This window comes from Halichoerus grypus, chromosome 8 (genome assembly GCF_964656455.1).
Source record: "Halichoerus grypus chromosome 8, mHalGry1.hap1.1, whole genome shotgun sequence".
Taxonomy (NCBI): Eukaryota; Metazoa; Chordata; class Mammalia; order Carnivora; family Phocidae; genus Halichoerus; species Halichoerus grypus.
The window spans coordinates 89,621,323-89,647,279 of NC_135719.1; the positions used below are offsets into that span (position 1 = coordinate 89,621,323).

Genomic DNA, 25,957 nt, shown 5'->3' on the forward strand with positions numbered 1-25,957 from the left:
CGAGGCATAATTGCAATCGGTTGAACTCACAAGACAAAAGCACAGAATATGAAGGGATCCAAAGGATCCAGGCCTTTTTGCTCTTTTTCTTGTTTCACGGTCTGAAAGAAGCCACTTCAAATGAGGGAAGGGAATCCAATTTTCCAAAAGCAGTTCCTCTGTATTTTTTTTTTCTTTCTGAGCGGCACTCCTACAGTAGCAGTGGTAAAATAAACAACGATGTGTTGGATTTTGTTTCTCTTTATCTATATGACATTTGTGTCATCACCGGCGCTCTAATCCATATTCAGGTCTTCATGTTTGGTGTGCAGTAATATGTAAATTATCTTACCAGCTGCATGGAGCAGTGTTTGTTTATTCTATTTCTTTGGGCACTTCACAGAACTGAATTTCTGCCAAAATGGGGCTGCTTCGGGAGCACTAATGCTCCAGGAGGAAGTTTTGAAAGGAAACGCACATCATAAGTCTTCACTCTGTGAAGCAGCAAAATCAAAACAAACTTTCTGTTTACTAAAATATCGGTATTATGAATGTAAAATAATGTGTTTGTTAAAATATAATGAGCGTGCTGCCCATCTCCGGGATGCTCGGCGTACGTGGGTTTTGGAAATGAGGACACAATGCTGAGAGAGCTGGTGCATTTTTATTCTTGGAGAGAAAGTAGGTGAAATGAACAGACAGAGACAACATCTCGAAGTTTAAGGGGAAAAGAAATATTTCAACATGCATATTAATCTCTGGAAACACATGGCATTTACATGCATTTAAATGTGGACAGCTGTGGCGTTTAAGTGTTAAAAAATTTCATTAATGATGCATAGAGCTATCTACTTCTGTTGGCAGGCCTTTCAGTCTTCAATCTGACACTTCCTTTTTTATCCAGCAAGCTAATTTCCCCTCTTTTGTGAGTAGTAACTGTTTTCACACTACTGCTTACCCAGCAAGCCTCCTTATTGTTTCATGGTTAATTATCTTCTCCAGCTTCACCTTCCCCAGCGTAGGGAGCAGGACTGTTCCTCCCCAGCACTAATGAAAGCTGGGTTTTATGGGTACACTGTGTAAATAAATGCAAGGTCTGATCAGGCAACATAATAAATGAGTTCCTAAAGTTTATGGAGTCACAGCTCATCTAGTGATTTTGCTAAATAACGAGAGAAAATGATTAATTTGGTGGGAGGAGGGACTTTAAATTTGGAGAAAAAAATCACGCTTTGTTACCTTGGTATGGAGCCTATCTGCAGATAAACATAAGGGATCTCTAGTTCTCCATGTATTCCCCACGCTTCCTAATAGCAGCGGTGATGTTTGCCAGGAGAATGTCTTGTGTAAAGTAGACCTTTGAAAAATATTGTTGATTTGGTAAGAGGTGGAGGTCACCTACATTATATTACCCTGATTACTTGCTATTTATTAAGGAAAAAACAAAAAAAAGCAGTCAAGGTTTATGTAGTCAACATATGCTACGCCATGCACGGACTGCAAACAAAGCAGGGATAAGTCACAAATGCTACCGTTGTCGAGTGCCTAGAGTAGAAAATTCAGCAGGTCTTGCCCAGGTAATTAGCTCCACCGGCTGGTTGGTGTCTTGCCTCCCTGGACTATAAACTCAGCATATTCTCTAAATTGCCATCTTAAGGATCCCTATCTGAAGGGTTTGGGGCTTAGAGTTACTTTTGGTTATTTTTGCCTTTGCCTTGCAAAAGGATTTTAAGGGATTAAGGTGACCCTAAACCTCTAATATAGCTTTTTATTTTTTTTTTAATTTACAAAATGAATTCACATTTTGAGATCATTTTTCCTCTAGAATGAAATTTACATGTCTTTGACTTGGGAACCTTTGATTTGGGTTACAGTTTGAATTAATGTCCCAACATTCAAAACTCTCAAGTGCCTTCTCCATGAGAGACCAGGACCAGAGCTCCTATTGCAATCAAGACAGAATTTTTAAATATAATCGGATCTTAGGATCCTTAATATTTCTTGAGATCGCAAAAAGAAAATGCCCCCAGGGATTCTGCATTTTTAACGTGTCTAAGGATTCTAGGAATCAAAAGTATAAAATCTCTTGGAAACTTACTTCAAAGATGTTTATTACCTTATAGGAAAATTCATCCTGAAATTTCAAGCAGCTTTTCCAGCATCAAGTGTAACTTGTATACTCTCTCATCACTTTTATGGAGGGAGTAGTGACAATGCCAGGGAGATGTTCTAGCAATTCTGAGAATGTTTAGCTCTCCCTAAGTCTGAAAGCAGTTACCTTTAAAGGAGTCTATTAAAGGTATAAATCAAATGAAATAAAATCAGATAATAGAAACAAGGGTTAAGCCATCATAAGAAAGTGAATCATAGATGAGCTGCCTGTTAATCATCTTAAACCTTGGGCCAATCAGATGATAAACTCAGAAAAGCAAGATAAGTTTGATTGATTGGGAGGGAGAAGAGACTAAAATTATATGTACCATTTTTGATAATCTGGTTTATCAAAATTGGCCAACATTTTAGTCTTAGTTTTTTTCTCTGAACATTGCGTTGTAATCACAGTCTTAGAATTAAAAAAAATAAAAACCAAAACGAAACCACCCACACCCTATTTATCTGAGAGGAGCAAACAATTAAGAACAATAATAACACCGTGTTGGCTCTTAATGGTGAGAATGAAAAGACACACAATTCTCTCAACTAATACGTACTTTGTAAAGGGCATTATCCGATGTTTGGCTTTCCAGGCAGACCTCAGCATGTTGGCAAGGCTCTCCTTATACATTAGGCTACCTCAGGAGCATGCCACAAATCTCGTGTTCTTAAAATTCAGTCTGAACTTGGAAACCCAAGTCTATGTCACAGAAAAGCCTGTGTGCTAGGAAACTTCATTTGTTGACAGCACTTTTCACCTCCTCTTTACTACGAACATGCTCTGTAGGTTTTAAAAAATGCAGGTTTTTATTAATGGGAGATCTTTATCATAAAGGAGGGACAAGAGTCTACTTTTCACTAAGGCAAAGGTGAGGCAAAAACAACATCCAGAGGCACAAAACTCAAATGTTATGTCAGTCCTGACTGTCAAAAGGCAAACACCAAACAGCTAAAACAATGCCAGAAAAATGAGGCCAGATGTTATCATTAGGGGGAAGAAAGTTGTTTACGAGACTTGACATGTGGTTCCAGTCATTGTCATCCAAGTGGGTTTACCACGTGCTAGAGTGTAGAAAATGCCACCATTTTATTGTGGTTGGGTTTTTACAACTTTACCGAAGTTATGTTTCTTCTGTACTTCCTTTTATTTGTTTCAGTTCTTTATAATACTGAAGAGGTCAGATAAAGACATTCTTTTATTTAAAAATCTCTTCCTAAGTTCTCTTTTTGATTCATTTTTAAGCAATTCTGAATTTAGTTACTTTCTTGAAACTCTGGGGAAAAATTTTCAGGGAAACAAAATAGGGACGAAGAAGAGAAAAATAAGTAATTTTCCTATTTAGTCTGTTGTGACTATGATGAAAGTGTCAATATGTTTGCATATAATGCAACAGTCAAGACAAAATAATTTATTTACCAATGATAGTAGATGGTTTTTCTAATTACTTCTAGTAAAACACTCAGAGTTGGGTGGGAAGGTACCTTTTTTCTACAGTGGATGCCTAAGAGATACAAGTAATGATTTGTACAAGAATTAATGTGTTTAAGGACAACATAGCTTGGAGCAAGGCATCTGACTGGTGCTACGTGGCTTTAGTACTACCAACACTGAGGCTACTGCACCTACGAGTTCTTTAGTGATTGTGACAATATCTAAATGTCCTTAATTGATTGGCACAAACATATTGCTTCTTAATCTAAATAGCACTCCTGTGGGGCAGGCTCTCCAGTGAAACTGAAGTTGTAGAAAGGGAAGAAAGCGGTGCTTATATTTTATGGATCCTTCTTTCGTCTGTGGAATTCCTTCCTACAGCCTCACGATCACCTTGTTTATTGAACCTTGCACATTCTTTGGCTTCCATGGTCGCTCCACTTCTATTCCCCTTCCAAGACTGATGCTGGAGGACAAGAAAGGTGGTGAAGAGCACCTGGTAGGACAGGGCTCCCAATCTCAACAGCAGTTTTACTGTGGATCTGGGGTTCCTTCAGGCTGACACATCCGATGCTCATTTCCTCACCTCCCAGCCTCTAGGACCTTACCTCTCTAAGGTTACAAATGACCTTCTTCTTGCTAATTCGGTGGCTTTCCCTCACCTCCCATTCTTCTTATCTTTTCTACTCTTCTAACACTCTTAACCACCCACTGCTTTAAATGTCCCCTTCTCTCAGCTCCCAGAATATTATACCAGTCCTACTTGGATTTTCCTGCTGTTTGTTTCCTTTGCCGGTTGCTCTTCCCTCCTATAAAAGTACCCATAAAGCTCTATCCCATCTGCCTTTGCTTCTTACCGTTCCCTCTTCTTGCAATGTCCCCCTCCCCCCCAAACTTTCTCTTGAGTTCCTTTCTCTTCAACATAGCCTATATACCCTTCAAAATAATAGACAACAGCAATGTGGCTAAACTCAAGGCAGGGGAGTCCATAGGGTGAAAAGAGGCAAGACAGAACTGTGAGACATACTGTCATCTAAAAGGCAGCTGAAATGGATTTTATGAGGAGGCTTAGCATCAAAGTAATCAAAAGAGGAAAAAATTCAAGAAAAATGGAGTCAAATACTACAGAGGAATCCAGTAAAATAAGGTCAAAGGAGATTGGACTATCCCAGCAAATAAGGGCTCTATTAATCCCACTCCTCTCTCCTCAGAAGAGACTGCTGCATCAAAACGAATGAAGTTGAACTAAGAGAAGTAGTATACACAGCGTGCTCTTTCCTTCAGCGTTTCTGAGAATGATGAGCATGTGCACAGACCAAAGAAGTGTGTAATAAAAAATTATCTTTATTTGATAATATATGCACTGAGATATAAATGAATTCAGAAATATTATCTGTTGTAATATTTTCGTAAGCAAGTTCCTCAATAGAGTGATGAAGTCCTGTTATGTTTGATGGTGTTACATGCTCTGAAACTCAACAGGACTGAAGACTCCTGTTAGATTGTTTGTTTATTTTATTTTATTTTAATTTTTTAAAGATTTTATTTATTTGAAAGAGAGAGAGAGAGCACGCGCACAAGTGGCGGGAGAGGCAGAGGGAGAGGGAGAAGCAGATTCGAATGCAGGGCTCAATCCCAAGGCTCCGGGATCATGACCTGAGCCAAAGGCAGATGCTTAAGTGAATGAGCCATGCAGGTGCCTGTTCTGTTTTTTTTTAATTGGGGTAAATTAGCATAACATAAAATTAATCATTTTAAAGTGAGCAATTCACTGGCATGGAGTACATTCATGTGTTGTGTAACCATCACTTCTATCTAAGTCCAAAACATTTTCATTGCCCCAAAAGGAAACCCCACAAATGTTAAGCAATTGCCTCCCTTTTCTTTCCCTCAGGCCCCTGGTGACCACCAATTTTTATTCTGTCTCTATGGACTTACCTAGTCTGAAATTTCATATAAATGAAGCCATACAACATATGACTTTTTCTCTATGGCTTTCACTGAGCATAATGTTTTTGAGGATACTAGCTTTTATAATTGAGAGGTGGCACCAGCTAGAAAGTCAGAAATTTTCTAGGTAGTTTCACCATGGCAGAATGTAACTTCGGGACCTTTCCCCAGATCTCTTCAATAGTTCGTGAGACCACAGCCAAGTCTTTCTTCATGCAGTTACCTCAGTAAAGGTTTTTGAGAACCTGCTTTCTGTCAGGCACTGTTTCAGGTTTGGGGGCTCTAGTGGAGAGAGACAGACAGAGCCCCTGCCCTCATGGAGTTTACATCGGGAGGAAAGCCCCTGATTCTTAATATCGGACTCTCTTTTGTCCCTGGGCCCTGTTGAGAACTAAGGCAATTTTTGCTATTATTAAACTCACTTTAAAACAACATCTAATGGATTTTTCATTTTCAACTATTTCAGAAACGTCTGTATAGTCAAGACTAGGAAATATGCCCACGTCAGTACTCATTTTAGTGAGATTTGTGAGATGACTTTAGGTTTTACTTGTCTGTTTTGAGTTTCTGATCAGCTTTGTTATTGAAAAAGAGCATTCACTAGAACAGTTTTTGATCATTAGTGTGAGATAGACTTTCAAAGCATTTTCTGAGCTGAGACAAGTTACTTTAACATTATTGTCAATCTGATAGATAGTGAGCAGGATTTGATTGCTCTCATGTGTCAGTTGTGATAGAAATTCACAGACAATGGACCTGCCTTTTTTAAAAAAAAGATTATTTTCAGGAAATAGAAAGTGCTTGAGTTATGGGCCTTGCTGAGAGCTGGGCAGGTGTCTTTTCTCATCTGGTTATTCCTAAGGGATAAGCCCAGTCAGGACAAAGACAAACCCACACCCCATTTACAGCAGTGGGAGTGAGTAAGGGATCTAATTGATGTTTATTTCATTAAATTCCATGCATGTGGTTGTACTAAAGAGATTAGTCAACCAGCCACCAGTCTTCATGCAAACAAAGTTACAGTTATTTAATTGTCAGTCCTGTCCCACTTCAGCAAAGGGAATCTATGCTGATAGCTGCCAGTCGTTGGCGCCTACTGTGTGCCAACCCCCTGACTCCCCCCCACCCCATAGGACTTGACATACGTTTTCTCGTTTGAAGGTCCCAACACTCCCTAAGGTAGACCCAATGTGCTGTGATTATCTTGGACATACAACTGATGGAACTGAGGCCTGTTAAATAGTTGAACTAAGTAACTGCTAACTGTTAAATAACTTGCCCAGGACCACAGAGCTAACATGTGAGAGAGGGGATCCAGGATTTACACTCAGATCTATTTGAGTTTCTGCCCTAAATCCCCAAATGGTTGATAAACATTTAGTGAACATTTTTGCTTTTCATCCCATTTCTTTTTCATCTAACTCTGAATCTATCTCTGCCCCTAAAAGAGGCAGATTACAACAAACTCCGAGTTCTCTTAAAAGCTGTCTTTCCATTTTCTGAGAACTAGGAATTTCTTATGGTTGCTGATGTTGTTTTTGTTTTTAAAAGATTTCCACCTAAGTCAAATTTAGGAAAACAATTTTGCATCTAATGCTCAGTAACTCTGGTTTTAGATTTGGAGGGGGAGGCAAGAGAAAATAATTGCATCAGAAAAACAGAGCAAATATATGAAAGTTGGAATTTCCCCTTGTTTAATTTGATTCCCCCACCCTGATCTATATGTATTATTTCTCCTTCCTGTCCACCATCTCAAACTTCCATGTGGTCTGCTTTTTGCTCTAAGGTAAATACGCAGATCTTTACTCAATTACAGTTAATCATGTTTCTGTTTTTATCATTTTTATTTATTTGTATGTTTTTGTTATATTCCACTTTTCTATAGATAAATCTCTATTCCCAGGACTTCGCAAGTGGTGCTGCTTAATAAACTCCTGGATCTGGAATAAATAGGAGGAACACAAATTGCAAGACCTCCTAATGGTTTTGCCCATTTAGAGCACCAGAAATTCGACTGAAACAGTTCAGTTCACGCTGATCTTTTTGACCTCCTTTAGTTTTTTCAAAAGATGCAAATTTTTAAAGGAAATTAAAGGAATCTAGAGGTAGCTTTATCATATCTCTGTTGGGTTGTTTTATACGATGTCAGGTTCCTTCATCCCCACACTTTAGCTGGTAATGGTTTCTCATCTCTTATAAAAACCCATTTTTTAACCTATAATTTTAAGAAAATCCTAGAAATGCAGTCCTGGGAGACCTAATTCAATTAAAGCCATACAAGTATAGAAGAAAGTTAATTCCGATGTATGTTACTTGCTACAATTGGAATCTTGATTCTTTCATCATCATCATCTTTTCTCCAGCCTCTTTTACTTTCTCTGTATATATTGTGCTGAAATAAATAACTTGCTTCCAAGAATTAAAAAAAAAAAAAAAAACCCAGCACCAATTAATCCCACTTGTTTCTTGAGCAGATCTGGAAGGGGTGTGTGTATGTGTGTGCAATTATTTATATAGACTTTAGGTTTAGGCCAAATTCTGCACCAGTGAAGCAAGTTTATGAATGAAAGAGCCTCACACAAATTAATTTAATTCAGAATTATCTCTGGAATTGCAGTCTCCCTATTGGAACCTCATGGACTACTCAGCATCCTTTTGGTTTTGGTCAAATATTTTTAGATTTTGTCTAAATCCATTTTTGATTTATCACTTTATCAAAGACAAGAACATTTGTGCCTTTTAAAAAAGCACCAGTTTCTCTAGAAAAACAACAACAAATGGTTAATTAGCTTGAGCATTACTGGCTGCTGAGCTATCATCAAAGAGAGCATTCGACCAAATAATTTTCCTGCAAGTTACATCACTCTATATACATATCATTTCTTTCAAAGATAACTTTTTAGTTATATAAATATCCCAATGTCCTTCCTCTTGGAAACTTTCCGTACTTTCTTGCCCCCAGGGGATATTTTATGTTTGAGGTTAAATCTTGAGGAAATGGAGATTTCATTGAAAATATTGACAGAATTTAATCCACAACAGAAGGGAGTGAATGAGGGCAGAACAAATAGGACTTCTTTCATATGTAAAACTTAAAGTGCAAAGTGAATGATTTTCTAAAAGATCTTGTCAGATAGTCCCAGGAATTGACATACAAAAAATTTCAGCAATTGCAATAAATTTAAGAGATGTATAGGAAGAGAGAGTTAAGGAGGGGAAAAGACAATATTACATCTAAAAGTCTCATCTTTTCCAATGGAAAATCTCCACTACAACTACTAGTTGAGCAAAGGATTTGTTCTTTTAGGTGCTGCTGTAAGTTTTCTACTTCCTGAGGCTTGCATTTGTAAAGCCACAAAGGGCAGCATTTGGTTGGAAAATGACTGTGTCCTGGAAGACAAGTCCAAGTTACAGGCGTCGGTTGAACCGGCTAAGCTCCTGACGCACACTCAGATGGCACAATTCCTGCATCTAGTGTGAGCCCCTGGGTTTGGGACTCGCAGAGAAAATCCGTGCTGCTAAATGTTGAAGTCAACCAGAGAGTTACAAAGAGAGCTTCTCGGAAAGACCAGTTCAATTATTTATTAGCACTCTCAGAGTCTGGTGTCAGGCAAGATAGTATTTGAAATTAATACACTATTTGATTAGACTGATTGATTGTTTCTACAGCTGAAGATTTTAACATTCATTAGCCATACTAACCGGTCATTAGTACTTCCTTTATCAGCAAGCAAAGAATAAACAGAAATCCTAATAAAAATTCATCACAGTGAATGTACTCCATACCCAAGTGAGTATGATGACTGCCAGTGTTCTAGATTAACTGCTGTAACATTGGCAGCATGAAAGATTTCTGTCATAAAATTTAAAAATATCCCTTAATTAATGTTTACTTTGTAACTGGACTCTTTTAAACTTTAGCAGGCTATACAGATAATCTCTTCCATATCCAGTGTAATAAAGTGCGAATGGGGATTTTACCCGTAATGAGGTTGTGTGGTATCCTTTAACTACTAGTTCCAGGAAGGACTGAGGGCTTCTTGGGAAAGTTTTGTGAATGTGTTGCTGGTGAAGCCTTTTCCCCACTACTGAGGAATAAAAGCATCATGGCCTGTTTTTCAACCAGGCTGTTAAAATAATTCTGAATTGTAATGCAAATATGCTGACCTATTCATATTGTGTGATATCTCTCTCTACCTACCGTGTCATGAATCCCTTATGGTTTTTAGGACAAATTGAAAGAAATGATAAGAAGGAGAGAAGGTAGGCAGAGAGAACCCTTTATGAATCGACTCAAGGCCTTGAGAATTATAGCTACCTTATATTGACTGCCTCCTCAGCCCTTCACAAGCATTAGCTTATTAGTATTCAGAATTATCTCAAAAGATTGCTAGTGCTAGCCCCCTTCACAAGTGATGCAAAGAGATCGGTACTCAGGAAAGTTAAGCAACTTGCCCAAAGCCCCGCAGCTGGTAGGCAGCAAAGTCAGCATTTCAGCCACTTTGCATAGTTCTAGAGCCATGCTTATCTGCCTGACTACCCTGCATAAACATAAGCTGAGCTGCAGAGTTCTATTTGAGTTTCTGTCTGTAGATGAGCCTGTCAGGCCTGCATATCCCTATCACCTCTCTTGGCTCTAGCATGAATCCAGACAGCTGGGCAGCAAGTGAGGATGGTGAGGGAATCTGGACAGAGTCCAGGAACCCATTCAACCACTGTGTCCCCGAATAATGTGTCAAGCTCTACCTAAACCAAGTTAAAACCAGGATGTCCAAGGAAAGATCAAGGATCCCAAGTACGCAGAGTGCAGTGTAAGAGAAGCTGGGCTGAGTCAAACTTGAGAGTCAGGAAAGTCTTCAGATAGTTGTTATTCTAGGGCTGGAGGTGGGCTGGAGGGAAGGGTTCCTGCTTATAATAAATAGGGAAAGGACTGACAAGAGTGAGGCAAGTTAACAAGATCAAAGTAGAATCTCTGTCATAGGGAGAGACTGGGGAAGTGAGAGAGAGACTAAGAGAACTGGGGCCTAAGACTCAGGGTCCAGTAAGATGTAGGTGAGGAAACCAGTCAAGTGTTGTTTATCTTGGGTCTACTGGGGAGAGGGCCAAATTCCAAAAGGGAAGGCAGAAGAAAAGATAGACAAGCAAGGGTCTCTGACCATGAATGGCTCTGCAGGTGGCTATAAGTCTATTCTACTTGCCCAAGGCAAAGGCTGTGTCAAGTGGAAAGCCCAGGCATAGAAGAGTCTATGGGGGTCTGCCATTTATGGCTGCAGATGGTGTTCCACTGTGGGCTGCAGAACTAAGAGTATCAGAGTCAATGTGCCTTAAAGATGTCACAGGCTCTTCTTACCTTCGTTTACCTGACAGTTTTATCTTCACCCAATCCCAGGTTAAAAATGTAGAAGAATCAATAGGAAATCGTTAATTCCAAAAATTACAACTTGACTGTAATAATCTTACATTTTAATCTACATTATTGCCTTCAGTGACAAATTACTATTGATAGAAAAACCCATTTCAATAATTTTGGATGCTATTCCAGAGAAGAATAGAGCTGATAATTATGCTATCTTTCAAATCCATGCTTGGGGGCAAATTTCTTTCCTGACTCTTCCAAGAGATTTTGAATGGACGAAATGTTCATGCTTCTGTTCCCTAATTCTTCTTTTTTTTCCCCTTCCTCCTACACAGGAGACTTTGAATGTGATTGATCCTGGCTTGATGGATCTAAATGGGACAAGTGAGGATGCCCTGGAATGGGATGAAACTGACATAAGTAACAAGTTAATTAGTTTGAATGAAGACTCAAATGACCTTGATCAAGAACCCCAACCTGTCATGCCTTCCTTAAAGCTTGAAGAGATAGGCAGCGAGGACCCCGGTTACAAAGAAGAGGCAGGTGACCATGCGGGATCTCAGTATGCCTCGAGTATCACTGCCCCCTCCAGTCCACACATTTACCAAGTCTACAGCCTCCACAATGTTGAACTGTATGAGGACAACCACATGCCATTTCTGAAAAACAATCCAAAGTTCACCAGCGTGACACAGCCTAGTGTTTTAACGAAGAGTCTCAGTAAAGACTCTTCGTTTTCATCCACCAAATCTTTGCCGGACCTTGTAGGAGGTTCCAATTTGGTAAAGCCTTGCCCGTGCCATAGAGGTGACATGAGCCAGAATTCAGGCAGTGAGAGTGGAATCATGAGTGAAGGAGACACTGAAACCACTACCAACTCTGAAATGTGCTTGCTCAATGCGGTAGATGGGTCCCCAAGTAACCCTGAAACTGAACATCTGGACCCACAAATGGGAGATGCCGTTAACGTGTTAAAGCAAAAATTTAAAGATGAGGAGGAACGCATTAAGCTTCCAAATAGCTCTCAGTCATCCATTTCACCAGTGGGTTGTGTAAATGGAAAAGTTGGAGATTTAAACAGTGTTACCAAATATACCCCTGATTGTTTGGGAGAAGAATTACAAGGAAAACATGATGTGTTTACATTTTATGATTACTCTTACCTCCAAGGCTCAAAACTCAAATTACCAATGATAATGAAACAGTCACAAAGTGAAAAAGCACATGTGGAGGATCCCCTGTTTCATGGTTTTTATTTTGATAAAAAGTCCTGCAAATCTAAACATCAGGCTACAGAGTTACAACCAGATGCACCTCCCCATGAAAGGCTTTTGGCAAGTGCATCCCATGAAATGGATCGAAATTCATATAAAAGTAGTGATGTAGAGAAGACATTCACTGGCATGCAGAATGGCAGACAGCTCTCCCTGTTATCCCACAGTTCATCTATCGAGTCCCTTTCTCCAGGGGGTGATTTATTTGGATTGGGCATCCTTAAAAATGGTGGTGACAGCCTCCAGCGAAGCACTTCCTTAGAAAGTTGGTTGACATCCTATAAAAGCAATGAGGATCTTTTTAGCTGTCACAGCTCTGGGGACATAAGCGTGAGCAGTGGCTCAGTTGGTGAACTGAGTAAAAGGACACTAGATCTCCTGAATCGTTTGGAGAATATCCAGAGCCCTTCGGAGCAAAAGATAAAGCGGAGTGTTTCTGATATGACTCTCCAAAGCAGTTCCCAAAAGATGTCCTTTACTGGCCAGCTATCATTGGACATAGCATCTTCTATCAATGAAGACTCGCCAGCGTCTCTTACAGAACTTAGCAGCAGTGATGAGCTCTCTCTTTGCTCAGAGGATATTGTATTACACAAGAACAAGATCCCGGAATCAAATGCATCATTCAGGAAGCGCCTGACTCGGTCGGTGGCTGATGAAAGCGACGTCAATGTCAGCATGATTGTTAATGTCTCTTGCACCTCTGCTTGCACTGATGATGAAGATGACAGTGACCTCCTTTCTAGCTCTACCCTCACCTTGACAGAAGAAGAGCTATGCATCAAAGATGAGGATGACGACTCCAGTATTGCAACAGATGATGAAATTTATGAAGAATGCAACTTGATGTCAGGGCTGGACTATATAAAGAATGAACTGCAGACGTGGATCAGACCAAAGTTTTCCTTGACAAAAGATAAGAGAAGGTGCAATCTCAGTGATGAAATAAAGGGCAGTAAGGATGTAAGTAGTAGTGAGATGACCAATCCCTCTGATACCCTGAACATTGAGGCTCTACTAAACAGCTCCATAAAATGTCTCTCTGAAAGTAATGGAAATGGTAAGAGTTTATCCCACACCCATGAGTTAGGGATGAAGGGTGAAAATAAGAAAAATATTTTCAAAGTTAATAAAGACCCATATGTGGCTGACATGGAAAATGGCAATATTGAAAGCACTCCAGAAAGGCAGAAAGACAAACAGAATGGGATTTTGAAGGAACCAGAAAATCTTGGTACAACGGGGAAGAAGAATTCAGACAGTGAGCATTGTAAGCATAAAGTATTTATGGATAGCTCAGATGATGCAAATATTGCTGGAAATGAATTTGTTCCCCAGACTGTTAGACATCGTCCAAAGAAATGTCAAAGCCACCACCATTTTGAAAATTCAACAACTGCTTCTACTGCCACTGAGAAGTCTTGCCCAGAGCTGCCTTCAGAAACCAGAGTTATCAACAGACAGGATTCTGATGTACTGAAATCTTCATCTAATGATGCACCAAGTGTGTCTGGAAAATCCGCTCGTTGCTGCCTAGCACTTGAACAAAATGAAATAGAGGAGAACGTTTCTGTCAGTGACAACATTTCCTGTTGTGACTGTGAGCCAGATGTTTTCCATCAAAAAGATGCTGAGGATTGTTCCGTACACGACTTTGTTAAGGAAATCATCGACATGGCTTCAACGGCCCTAAAAAGTAAGTCTCAACCTGAAAATGAGGCAGCTGCTCCTGCCTCGTTAAGTCAGATCAAGGAGAAGGTGTTGGAACATTCTCACCGGCCCATCCAGCTGAGAAAAGGGGACTTTTATTCCTACTTATCTCTCTCCTCTCATGACAGTGATTGTGGCGAGGTCACCAGTTATGTGGAAGAAAAGAGCAACACTCCATTGCCACTGGACATTACCGACTCTGGCTTAGAAGACAAGGAGGACCCCGAATGCTTCTTTGAGGCCTGTGTTGAGGACGACCCGGAGGGAGACGAGCCCTGTCTCTCTGGCCCTCCTCCAAATGAACCTGCTGTTTCCGGCAAGGCTGCTGTGCCCCAACAAGCAGCAGCAGGCTCCCCTAAGTCCAGCGATACTTCTCTCTTAGCTGAGGAGGCACACATGGTGGCTCTTGCGAGTCCTCCCCATCAGGAAGAATCTGACGTCGGAAAGGAAGCGGATGGTTTACCCCAAGCTGCGATCTGTGGGGAAAGCTCAGAGCTAACCACTTCAAGGCTGGGCAGTGAAAACACAGGTGAATCAGGAGTGCCAGAAGAACGTAACACTGCTTCAGCCAAATCTGGAGTTCCAGAACTCTCCTGGAAGGCAAAGCAGCCAAAAGACAAGGCTGCATTGCTTCCCAACCCCAAAACTTTAACCTGCGAAGAAAATCTTCTAAATCTTCACGAAGAACAACATAAAAATATGCATAGGTAGAATGCAACCCTCTCCACGCATGAAAATCATCTCATTGAAAGGTATGTATGCTCCTCAGGTTTTAATATATATTCTTAATATATTTTTAACATGAATTTCATATATATCCGTATGTACTTCAATGATGAGTTTGAGTCACCAGTGCCACGATAGGGGAGAAGACTAGTCAGAATGACCGGTCACAGCAGACATTTATCTGAATAAGACATTTAGGTGGAAGAAACGTTCCCAGCAACGCAAGTAACTGTGAGGCAAAAGGGAGAGAGACCGGCACAAGTGACATTTTTAGTGACAGTATCCTTATTACATCATTCTGGCAAGAAGGATACAAAATTTGAGGAAGTAGCCGAATAATTTAGGGCCTCACATTCTTCCAGTGAGGGAGGAAAAAAGGTTCTCCCAATTGCAATTATACCCTCTGATCAAAATGCACGCATAGTGACAATGCGCCCCACTTCAGTTTCCTGCACACAGAGCTGCCCGCTCCCTCCAGTGCCTGGAAATGAACAATGATAGGCTAAAGCTGCATCTCCTGATCTGGGCCTTCCTTTTATGCTTCTGTCTAATGTAACTATCATCACATTTGCTTCCCCAGTGGAAGGCTGTGCTGTCACAGCTCCTAATCATGGCCAAGGCTGAGGATTCAAACAGGACGGGAAAGTTGATGTTAAAGGAGAGGCTCTTATTTATCCACACAGAGACCGAGAAGAGGCCCAGAAAGCAAATGCAGAGAGAATACATGACAAGTTAATGGCGTTTTGATAAAAACAGAATTTTTGAATTTTGCCTGAAGGTGACAGGCTGATTTCCATCAAAATTTTTAAGGAAGTCATTCCACTCTTCATATTTAATAAGACAGCTATTGATTGATAATTATGAGATGATGATATAGCTTGAAAAGTGACACAAAAATTCTGTTATTTTCCGTTTCTAAGCCCCAGTGATGAATATACTTTCTCAATCAAGTCTAAAGAAGAAAATTTGAGCTTTTGAATGTGAGAGTTGTATTTCACCCAAGTGTGAGGTGCCGAATGCCATCTCCACCCCCCACTCCAGAAGCTTAATGCCGTAACCTAAACTCGTGCTATAGGAAATGAATTACAGAAGCAATCTACCCTAATTTGTTAACTTATTCAAATAACAGTTATTATACTTAACTATGCTAAAGATTATCTTTTTTGTGGCAGATTGTTTATTTTTTGATGAGCCTAATTACTGATTTTCTAAAAGTAATTTACATTTATTACAAATACATCTTTTAAAATGTGACAGATAAATGTTGTTCCCATAATGTATTATGAAAAAAGTTACTATTTAAAAACACATTATTTAATTTGAAAGATGAATGGCAAACATCATTATTTTTTTTCCTGCAACACCTGTGCCCTAAGCTCATTAAAATGTGTGATTCTGTGTAGAGCTGCTAGAAATGGGGAGGGGGGGGAAATATATACCATATATATACCCTAAAAATAAACTCAGTATGCAAAATTGAAGAAAGACATCATACTTACTAATATAGCTCAACTAATTTTCTATGTTTCAGACTCAATTTACAATTGGCCGCAAGTGAGAACAAAAGTAGGAGAGAGAGAAATGTATTTTCTGTGAAATATGTCCACCCTATAATCACATTCTCCATCAGCATGCAGTAAAGCTGACCATTAAGGGAGAGGAACTGCAATTCCATAAGCTGCTTCTAAACAAGTTCTATTAGTACCGATTATATTGCTGGCTCATCCAAGCTCCGCAGAAGGGCTGGTGGAGGCTGGCTGATTTTTGTTTTCTGCAAGGGGATAAAGGCTTGAAAGCAACACCCCTCAGAGCATGATACTGTGTGACTGGGACCCTCAAGTCAGCGGTCATGCTGAGGGCCGGGGCTCCAGAGGCGCTGGCCGGATGAAGCCCCTGGGTCCCGCACCCTTCCCTTTTAGATGCTCTGGGAGTTTCTTCTGTCCATGACGTAGCTAGAGAATCGAAATGTAAACGATAAGCAGCTCCATCTTTGGACTTGGGCAAGTGAACGTGCTGTGCTGTTGGATCGGCACAAGCCCTCACATTTCACAGGCACGACAATGCAAAACTATCAGCTAGCCCAGCTGCCAGTCAGCGATATTTTGTTGAGCCCCCAGAGGTGGTTCCTGGCCCTATCTCAGGCAATGGGAGATGCAGCCAGATTTTACTTCCGCAGAACTCACGTCGCCCCCAAGTGACTTGTGATCAGCCAAGGGCCATTTAAATAGCCATATTCACTGGTCCTATTCAGTTTTTTCTGTATCACGCACACCAAATATCTGGATGCCTAAATTTTTCACCCGTCGTTAGCATTGGGTACCTGGGCATAGATATTTACATTTTGTTAAAATACTACCAACCAGGATAAGTTATTTAATCTCAAAAGTTGACATGCCTTTGGTGTTAAATATCAGGAATACATAGTAAAGTTATTTGGTAAATATGAGCCTTTGTGTCTATAAAAGCTTAACTGTTGTCATTGTTCTTCCTACAAGATTCAAAAGAGGGGAAAAAAAGCTCTACTTTTTATTTTTTTAAAGCTTTTATTTATTTATTCATGAAAGAGAGAGAGGGAGAGAGAGAGAGAGGCAGAGGCAGAGGGAGAAGCAGAGACTTCTCGAGTCCCGATGCAGGACTTGATCCCAGGACCCTCAGATCATGACCTGAGCCGAATGCAAACACTTAACTGACTGAGCCACCCAGGCACCCAAAAGCTCTACTTTTTAAAGCAATTTCAAAACTATCAGTTGGGGTGCTCTATCAGAATAATAAAATACACTGCATTCAGTTTGCTGGGCTTTCTTTTTTTTTTTCCAGAAATAAGTTCTCAGATGATGAAGTTATGTCATCTGGAAGAGCTACAACTTGGAACACCAGCTACAGTCTGCAACCATACCAAGAATTTTTTCCAAAAAAGTTTTGAGGTTTTTCATTTACTGTTCTAATTAAAAACCCACTGAAACTGTTGAAGTTTTAAACATGGTCTGACGCAGGATGCATTTGCACTGATTTCTAGGCACACTGCTGTGCTTTTCACTATTTTCATTTATGTGCCATGTTTCTACCAAAATAGAGAGGTCAGTTATAGCAAATCACATCAAAGGAAAGGTAACTGGATAGACCCAGATATTTCTGCTTAATTTGGAGGAAGCACATAATGTATGTCTGGAGTGCCTCCTAGGACCTGCCTAAGAGATGTACTTTGCACTAATCTTTTTGCTGTATTCTGACAGTTATTTCTTCATAATCCTCATCATAAGCCTCTGATCTTTGGTGAATGATTTAACCGTAAACTTCAGGCTGGATAAATCCTATGGTATAAAAATTTAACTCATCACATGCAGCCAGTGTGTACTTTTTTTTTTTTCCTTTTTGGTTTACTCTGGTTTTCAGTTTTGTTTTACTGTGTATGGGGTGTGTGTGTGTGTGTGTGTGTGTGTGTGTGTGTGTTGGAGGGGCTGTATTTACTTAGGATGCATATGTATCCTTCAGAACTTTTAAGCTCCATTGCTTTTCCTGTTTTATTGGTCTGCAAATGTGATTGTTGGTATCTCATAGATTTTAGATTTTCAGCAATTACTTGTATTTTTGCATGCTCAAGTATACGCATACACAGTAAAATTGCTCCTACTCAGTCATTACAAACTGAGAAAACTTTAAGAGCAAACATTTCTCATGTATACAACATAAATTCTTATTCTGTTTTAGTTGGATTGACACAAAATGTTTAATATGATCCAAAGCTGGCCAAGCAGGTTTAAGAAACTACTCTTGGTGATAGTGTATTAATTTTTCACTAAACAATGCAAGTGTAATCTTATCACATTTACCTTTAAAATCACTTTAGTAAGTCAGGGTTCTGGTGGATGTGAAATGTTTTTTAATTTTCCAGCACTTCTAAATAACTAGCTCTGCCATGCTAAATAACAAAGATTTTATTGGTCATCACCCATCGCGCGCGCACACACACACACACACACACCCCAGATCTGTGCTTCAGTCAGTTTTGCCTGCCCCTTTCCAAGTGGGCCAAGTTGAAAGAATTGATTAGCCAGAGAGAATTTAAATACTGGCATTTAGTAAGACCAGCTTTGCCTCATCTAAGGATTCCTTACTCAGTGTCCATGTTTCAAGTGAGTCAAGTCCTCATTTGAACAATGCACCATGCTCGTTTTTGAGTTACTGCAGTATTTGAGTGTACCAAATTTTGTTCCATCTTTTCCTGTCTATCTCTCCCTGTTCTTGAGAACCTGCCTTCTCTCCCCAACTTCCTATGACTTCAGCCAAACCACATTTGCTGAAGCTTTTCTGGCTTGTAAACAGGTTACAAGATTATAGAGAAAGAGAAAGATGGAGAATGAGATTATTTAGTTCTAGAAAGACAATAAAGCAACCTGACACCAGACATCAGAACTCGGGTTTAAACCCAGACAAGCAAACGCCTGCTTTATTTGAGAGCTGGTCAGAAGACCTAAAGTAATTGCATCCTGGACTGCCTGTCCCTGGAATTTAGCTGTTCTTCACATCCAACTTGTTGTTTTCAACCCCTTAGAAATAGGCAGAACTGACTGAGTTTGGAACAAATTTGTATCCGAGCCATCAAGATGTACAGAAATAATTGAGTCATTCTTATTTGCACAGGACGTCTATGCCTTAAATGAAACGCATTCATATTCAAGCTAGAAGCCCAAGTTATATCCTTTTACCGGCAAGGGGCTGAAACATTTGGAATTATAACAAAGCTATGAATATTTCACCGCTGTATAATAGTGGAATTGTTCAGTTCCACTGTCACTGGCACACAGTCCCTGAGGGAAAGGTTAAACCACGTGAGGGTCCAGGTTCTCAGGCTGGGAATCACTGTGGCTACCTGGCTGTGTTGCTTGGCACCAGCAGCCTCCCATTTTCATAGTGATTTGAAGCTATCCTGAGTGTTCAAAACTGAGTTCACAAGCAAAAGAGTAGATGATATCCAGAGAAAAGGTCAAACTTGATGATTTTTTTTGTTTTCTTTAAAACCATGTCTTTTTTTTAAAAAAATGTATTTTTCAATTGACTCTGAAACATTTTTGTCAGTAATATGAACCTTGGGCTATTAAAATCACTATGTTTTATGTATCCTTTTATTTCAGCATCTCAGCAGGTAGTTCCAAAATGGCAGGCTTCCTCAAAGGGCTCAGTTCTACAAATGAAACAGACATTTCTGATACCTTTTCCTATCCCTTTTTTGTTTCTTGTAGATAAGCCTGGCTGTAACTCAGGGCTGGCTTCCTAATCCCACCCTGGGTTAGTCTGTGGTTTCATCACGTCACTGCCATTTGTTGCGTTGACCTCTCCCAAGATGAATCTTCCCTCCGAATGCGATTTGTCCACATGAGCCTTGTGATCTGGATTGTGCACTGGTTTTCTTTAGGTGATTGTCTTTGAAGTTCGGCAAAGCTGCTCGTTTTCCCACGGATTCCTGTCCCAAGCTACCTCTACCAACCCCGCCTCTCCAGCGAGACTTTTCCGTTTGCCTCCTCCCTCCCCATCTACTCTTTAAAGTTCTGCAGTCCACCAAATCGATGGTCCATTACATTCACCTGTCTGGAATGACCCCCTGCCGGTACTTGACCAAGTTCATGTTTCAATCTGGATTTTTTTTTTTATGGTATGATGCCTATGTTTATTGAAAGAGGTTTACCTAAAAGGCCAACATTTGTTCTGATTGCAGCATACAGAAGAAACACTGGTCCTTCTTTCAAAATTAAGCAACTTTTAAAAGCGCCATTTTATTTATTTTATTTTAAAAATAATTATCTATGCAGCACTTCAAGAAACAACTATATGGTGTTGTATATTATAAACTGGTGACATTCTACTGTTAAATTATGTACAACATTTTTGTTTTTTATGCTTCTTGAGGTGGTAATGAGAAAAAAGTTTTTTAAAAATGTGTGCCTTGCTGTATTTCTTATACCATTTATTAAAAAGCTGCTTTCACGGTAAAATTATGTTGGTTTGAAAGGAGGAAATAGCAAGGTTAAGATGTGTGAATAATTTCTGTATATATGTATAACCAAGTACAAACATTGATGTATAATGACAGTATAAAATGCTTTCATGTTTATGATGTCTAGTGATGTGGAAAATATAAGCCTTAAACCATTAGATTGCATGGTAATTAAAATTGGCATAATAAACATAGTTTATTGGGGGAAAAGGAAAATCAGTGATCTCTTCTACCTGTGTTCTTTACCAAATTATTACATCTGATTCTGGAAAAACTGTAACACGTAGTAGCTTCCAAAATATCGATATTGCGTAAGAAGCTTAAAATTACTTAAACTACACATGCTTTTCAAAATCTTTCTGATCACTATAAAGATCTTGGAACACAAATGATTAAATGCCAGTTCCCCTAAGCCAATAAGAACCTATCCTAGATTTTTTATTTCTACTTCTCATTAATGGTTTAATATTGGACTTCAGGCTACCTAGTCAGTCTCATATTTATTTTATGTAACTCTTTTGAATGGGTTTGCTAGAAAGATGATAGTAAAGTCTAGAAAATTTGACTATTTTGACTTAGACTATAGATTTCAGGTGTATTTATTTTGTGTTAAGAGAAATTAGCTGAGAAATATTCCATCTGGTCTTTATTGCTCTTCTTAAATGCAGTTTTTAATTTATATCCTAACACCTACTAAAGTGCCTGATACACAGTAGGTATTCAATAAAAATTTACTGAATTTAAGTATTGAATTAGGCAGTATGGGTGCCACGTACCTTTTCATTTTGAGAGACATACACTAAAACATAAACAACTAGGAAAATAGGTAATGCAATCATTCATTCACCTGATAGTTAACTAACACATTTTATCTGCAAGGACTATTCTAGACGTGGGAGATGCATAGATGGACAAAGGCCCTGCCCTCAGGAGGCTTACCTACAACATGGATGTGGTGAACACACAAATGAGATACAGTGTCCTGCAGGCAAAGAAAAGAGCAAAGTGGTAAAAGAGGCACAAAGACAGAAGTAGCAAAGAGGGATAAGGCAGAACAGAAGGGCTAGAAGGGAACAGAAAGTTAGACAATAGAAAATGAGTGAAGTTTTATTGCAGGGATAGTGGGCAAAGGTAAACTGGGAGACTGAATGAGGAATCTTTAAAAAGGTTGTTGGAGCTTTTGTATGTAATACGGCAGGTAGTAAGGAAAGTCTTTTGCACCTGATTTTATTTATCATTAGAACATTAGTACAACACCAAGAACGTTTAAAAAATACTAGCCTATAATTTTACCATTCTAATAACTATTTGTATTGTTATGTGTCTTCTAATCTTTTCCATACATATTTCTAAATTGATTAATCATTCTAGGCTTTTGAATAGGTAGTAATAGTTCAAAAGAAGTTCTAGGCAGACATCTAGGAGTGGTGGTCAAGATGATTACGGGGGAAGAGATTAGAGATAAATGGCTCATTAGGAGGCAGCTGTAGAAAATTAGCTGGGCTTGAAATAAGAGAGGACACAGGGATAGTGGCCCGAGTTGTAGAGAAAGAACGAATCTTAGAGTCTTTGAAACACCTAAGAGCATTTGGGATCTCTGTTAAGGTATGGTATTATTTTACATATTGAGACAACCTCAGTTTTCCTTGGGTAATGCCAAGGTCTACATCTACTGGAACAAACTGACCATGACGTTCCATTTACCTGTTATATGCTCACTGAAGACCTTGAGGTATTACAAATATTTGTTTATTAATTACCTACTTAATATTAACACTGAATTTGTAAAATGACTTATATTGAACAGTACTTTTTCTGGTTGGAAGGGATGGGATAGCTTCAATCTCTTGCTGTGTGTGGGCACCACCTCCCCAGTCATCTTTGAAAATGGTCACACCAACTCTGCCTACACCTTCCACTGAGTGATTCATTATTTGTTAAGGCAAGCTGTCCCATGGTTGGGTGTGTGTCTTTGTCAGAAGGTTCTTTCTTTGGTTGCTAAAAACTACGTAATGCTCCCTTCCCACTGCCTTTAATTTTGCTCCCAGTTCTGGTTCTGTCCTGATGAGCTGCTCAGAGTATTTTTACCCCTTCTTTCTCATGGCATCCTTGAAGATAACTGAGGCCAGTTACTCGTCTTCTCCCAGCTGCTGTGATTTCTGTTCTTCATTCCCTCAACTGCCCTTCACTTGTCATGATTTTCAGATCCATTTCAACCTGAGTGAATGTTAGCAGACAGAATCCTTGAAATTGAGGAACTGTCTTTATCATCATACATGTAGAAAAATATCTGAATATTTAAGTGGTTTTCTCTAAAAATATATTCAAGATATATGTTTATTCTATTATTGTAAATTTCAATAAATAAATAAATAAATAATCCATCATGTCCTTTAGTGGCCCAGTCTAGTGCCGGAGTCATCTTGAATCTTTTCCTTATATCACATCCAAACCTAACCTGTTTCCATATAAAGCAGGGTCCCCCCGCCCCGTTTATTTATGCATTTATGCAGTCATTCAACAAATATTCATTGAGTGGCTACTTGTGTGAGGCACTGTGTTTGGCATGAGAGATACAAAGGCAACTAGAACATAGTCTCTGCCTACAAAGGGTTTACAGTTTTTCTTGTGAAAGTGCCTTTCATGTCCTTGAATAGAGTGATCTCTCCAAATTAAATGATGACCCATTTGTTTTCCATCTAGTTTCTCTACATTTTCAAAAACCTAATGAGCAAAAATAGTATGCAGAATTATCTGGGTCTGACTACTAGGATGGGTTTTTAATGGCACTACTGGAACAAACTGGTCAGTTTGTTCCAGTAGTGCCATTAAAAACCCATCCTAGCTCCCTGTAAACAAATACATTTAGATACATAACAATTGTATCTGAAAATTTTAATTACAGAAACCCATCCTAGCTCCCTGTAAACAAATACATTTAGATACATAACAATTGTATCTGAAAATTTTAATTACAGAAAAAAATTTCAGATTTCTGGTCACTGAATAAATATGCATCTTACACAACAACAAAACAATCTAAATTCAGGGCTTTTGAGAATCTGAGTTTGATGATTTTGTTGTGTTTGGTTCATCCAGCTTAGGTTTTACCCATGCTAAAATTCCTGGGAACAAATTAGATGTAACTATCAAAACACACTGAAATAATCCAGCTATTTCTTAGGAGTCAAATTATTTTAATCTCCAAATGAGTTTAGTATTATTTTAGAATTTTGATGAATACCTGATTTTTCAAGCATTGTATAATTCTTATATTTCAAATTTTTTTACTTGAACCAACTAAATTTACAACTTTTTTCTATACATTTTTCAATTTTTATTTTGAATAATTTCAGACCTATATAAAAGCTGAATGAATAGTACAATATTTGCATACTCATCACTCAGATTTGTATATTGTTAATATTTTACCCCATTAGTTTCATCTCGCTCTCCATACACACACACACACACACTTTTGTGTTGAACCATTTGAAATTAAATTTCAGATCCTAACACTTCATCTAAATGCTTCAGCCTACATCATCTAAGAACAAAAGTATTATTCTACAAGTCTACAGTACACCCAAAGAATGTAACATTGATACAATATCTGATAATCTATATCAAATCTATATTCAGATTTCTCCAAATGCCCTAATAATGTCCATTTGCAGTTGTGTTTGTTTTAATTCCAGATCCAAACAAAAATCATGCATTGCTTTTAGTTTTTGTGTCTTTTTAATTTTGAACAGTTTCCCTATGCTCTTATTCTTTCTTTCTTTGGTCTTTCATAACTGACATTTCTGGAAAGTCCAGGCCAGTTTTATAGAATGACCCACAATCTGGATGTGTCTAGTTGTTGTTTTCACTATTCAACTCAGGGTAAACATTTTTGTCAAGTGTAGTGCACAGGTGATGTTGTGTTCAATAGCTACTCTTTCATGAAGAATGAACGAATCACTGACATTCTCGATGTGTCTTGAAGTTCACAAGTTATTCTTACAGCGCATGCTTTAGTAGTTGAAGGCAGGTGTCAACAAACTACAGTTTGGACTAAATCTGGCACACTGCCTCTTCTTGTTTGGCCTATGAGCTAAGAGTGGTTTTTGCATTTTTAAATGGTTGAAAAAAAAACAGAAGAGTATTTCATGACATGTGAAAATTATTTGAAATTCAAATTTTGGTGTCCATGAATAAAGTTTTATTGGAACATAGCCACACACATTTGTTTACATATTGTCTATGGCTGCTTTTGCACTGTAAACTGCAGAGTTAAGTAGTTGAGGCAGGGACCATGTGGCATGCAAAGCCTAAAATATTTACAAAAATATTTTTGGTCCACTACGGAAAAAACCTTCCTATTTCTGGTCTACAGTGTTCTAAATTCTGACACCATTTTGTTAGAGGTTGATGGACTCCCATTTGCAAAATCAATGTAACATATTAGCACCTGCCATCGTTATTTTTTGCTTTCTAGATTTTGTTGAGTTCTCAATTTTAGTTTCATATTACCTTTAGTAAAATAAAGTATGCCTTGTTTCATACACTTAAAGATTTTTCCACACCCACCGTCAGTTTAAGGACTTAAATTTAGTTCACTTATTACAGCCTGGCTTTGATTGATTTAGAGGGTTAGTCAATTACAGACTAAGTCATTAGTTCAATCAGAACCATCAGGAAAATTGACATAACCTAAACTCACTTCAATTCACTGATAAACTGGAATCCTTTCTCTAAATGTTTTTCTAAAGCATTTTTAAATCCGGGCCATTTCAAAGAGTCCGTTTTTTTTTTCAAATTTATTTTTCATCCCAAAGGTAAAAACCATGGTCATTGATTGTGTAAGATACACTTTCATTTCCCACATGCTGGTCATAATTAACAATCTGAATTTGTCAAGGAAATAAGTATTCACCACAGACCTTGCTGTGGCCCCAGGTGGGCATTCTTATTGAATGGAAGATGTTCAACAGGTAACCATCCTTAGTACTTTTTTCCCTTAATTCACCATCGAGAGCTCTGCCACCTGCCACTGCCACATGCTTACGGAGGGGACACTCAAGGAAGTTTTTTTAGCCACTTCCTCTTCCTTAAAAAGCAACCACATACTTTTCATATAGCAATGGCCCCTAAACATGAGACTTGCTATGTAGTTGCATTTTCAGAGTAAAATAACACAAAGATGTGTGCAAGTCAGGCCCACATTATTATTATGATTATTTTAAAGATTTTATTTACTTGACAGAGAGAGACACAGCGAGAGAGGGAACACAAGCAGGGGGAGTGGGAGAGGGAGAAGCAGGCTTCCCGCTGAGCAGGGAGCCCGAAGCGGGGCTGGATTCCAGGACCCTGGGACCATGACCTGAGCCTAAAGCAGTTGC

The 25,957-nt window shown here is 38.9% G+C and overlaps 1 protein-coding gene across 3 annotated transcripts in view; it reads left to right on the forward strand.

Moving 5' to 3' along the window:
• AKAP6 (A-kinase anchoring protein 6) overlaps positions 1–22,955 on the forward strand; it is a 491,158-nt gene extending 468,203 nt beyond the window's left edge. For all 3 annotated transcript variants that reach the window (XM_078053548.1, XM_078053547.1, XM_078053549.1), the window contains 2 exons: positions 11,207–14,607; positions 19,822–22,955. In XM_078053548.1, the coding sequence (XP_077909674.1) occupies positions 11,207–14,566 (3,360 nt within the window). In that variant the 3' untranslated portion in view covers positions 14,567–14,607; positions 19,822–22,955. The remainder of the gene's footprint in view (positions 1–11,206; positions 14,608–19,821) is intronic.
• Positions 22,956–25,957: the final 3,002 nt, after the last annotated feature.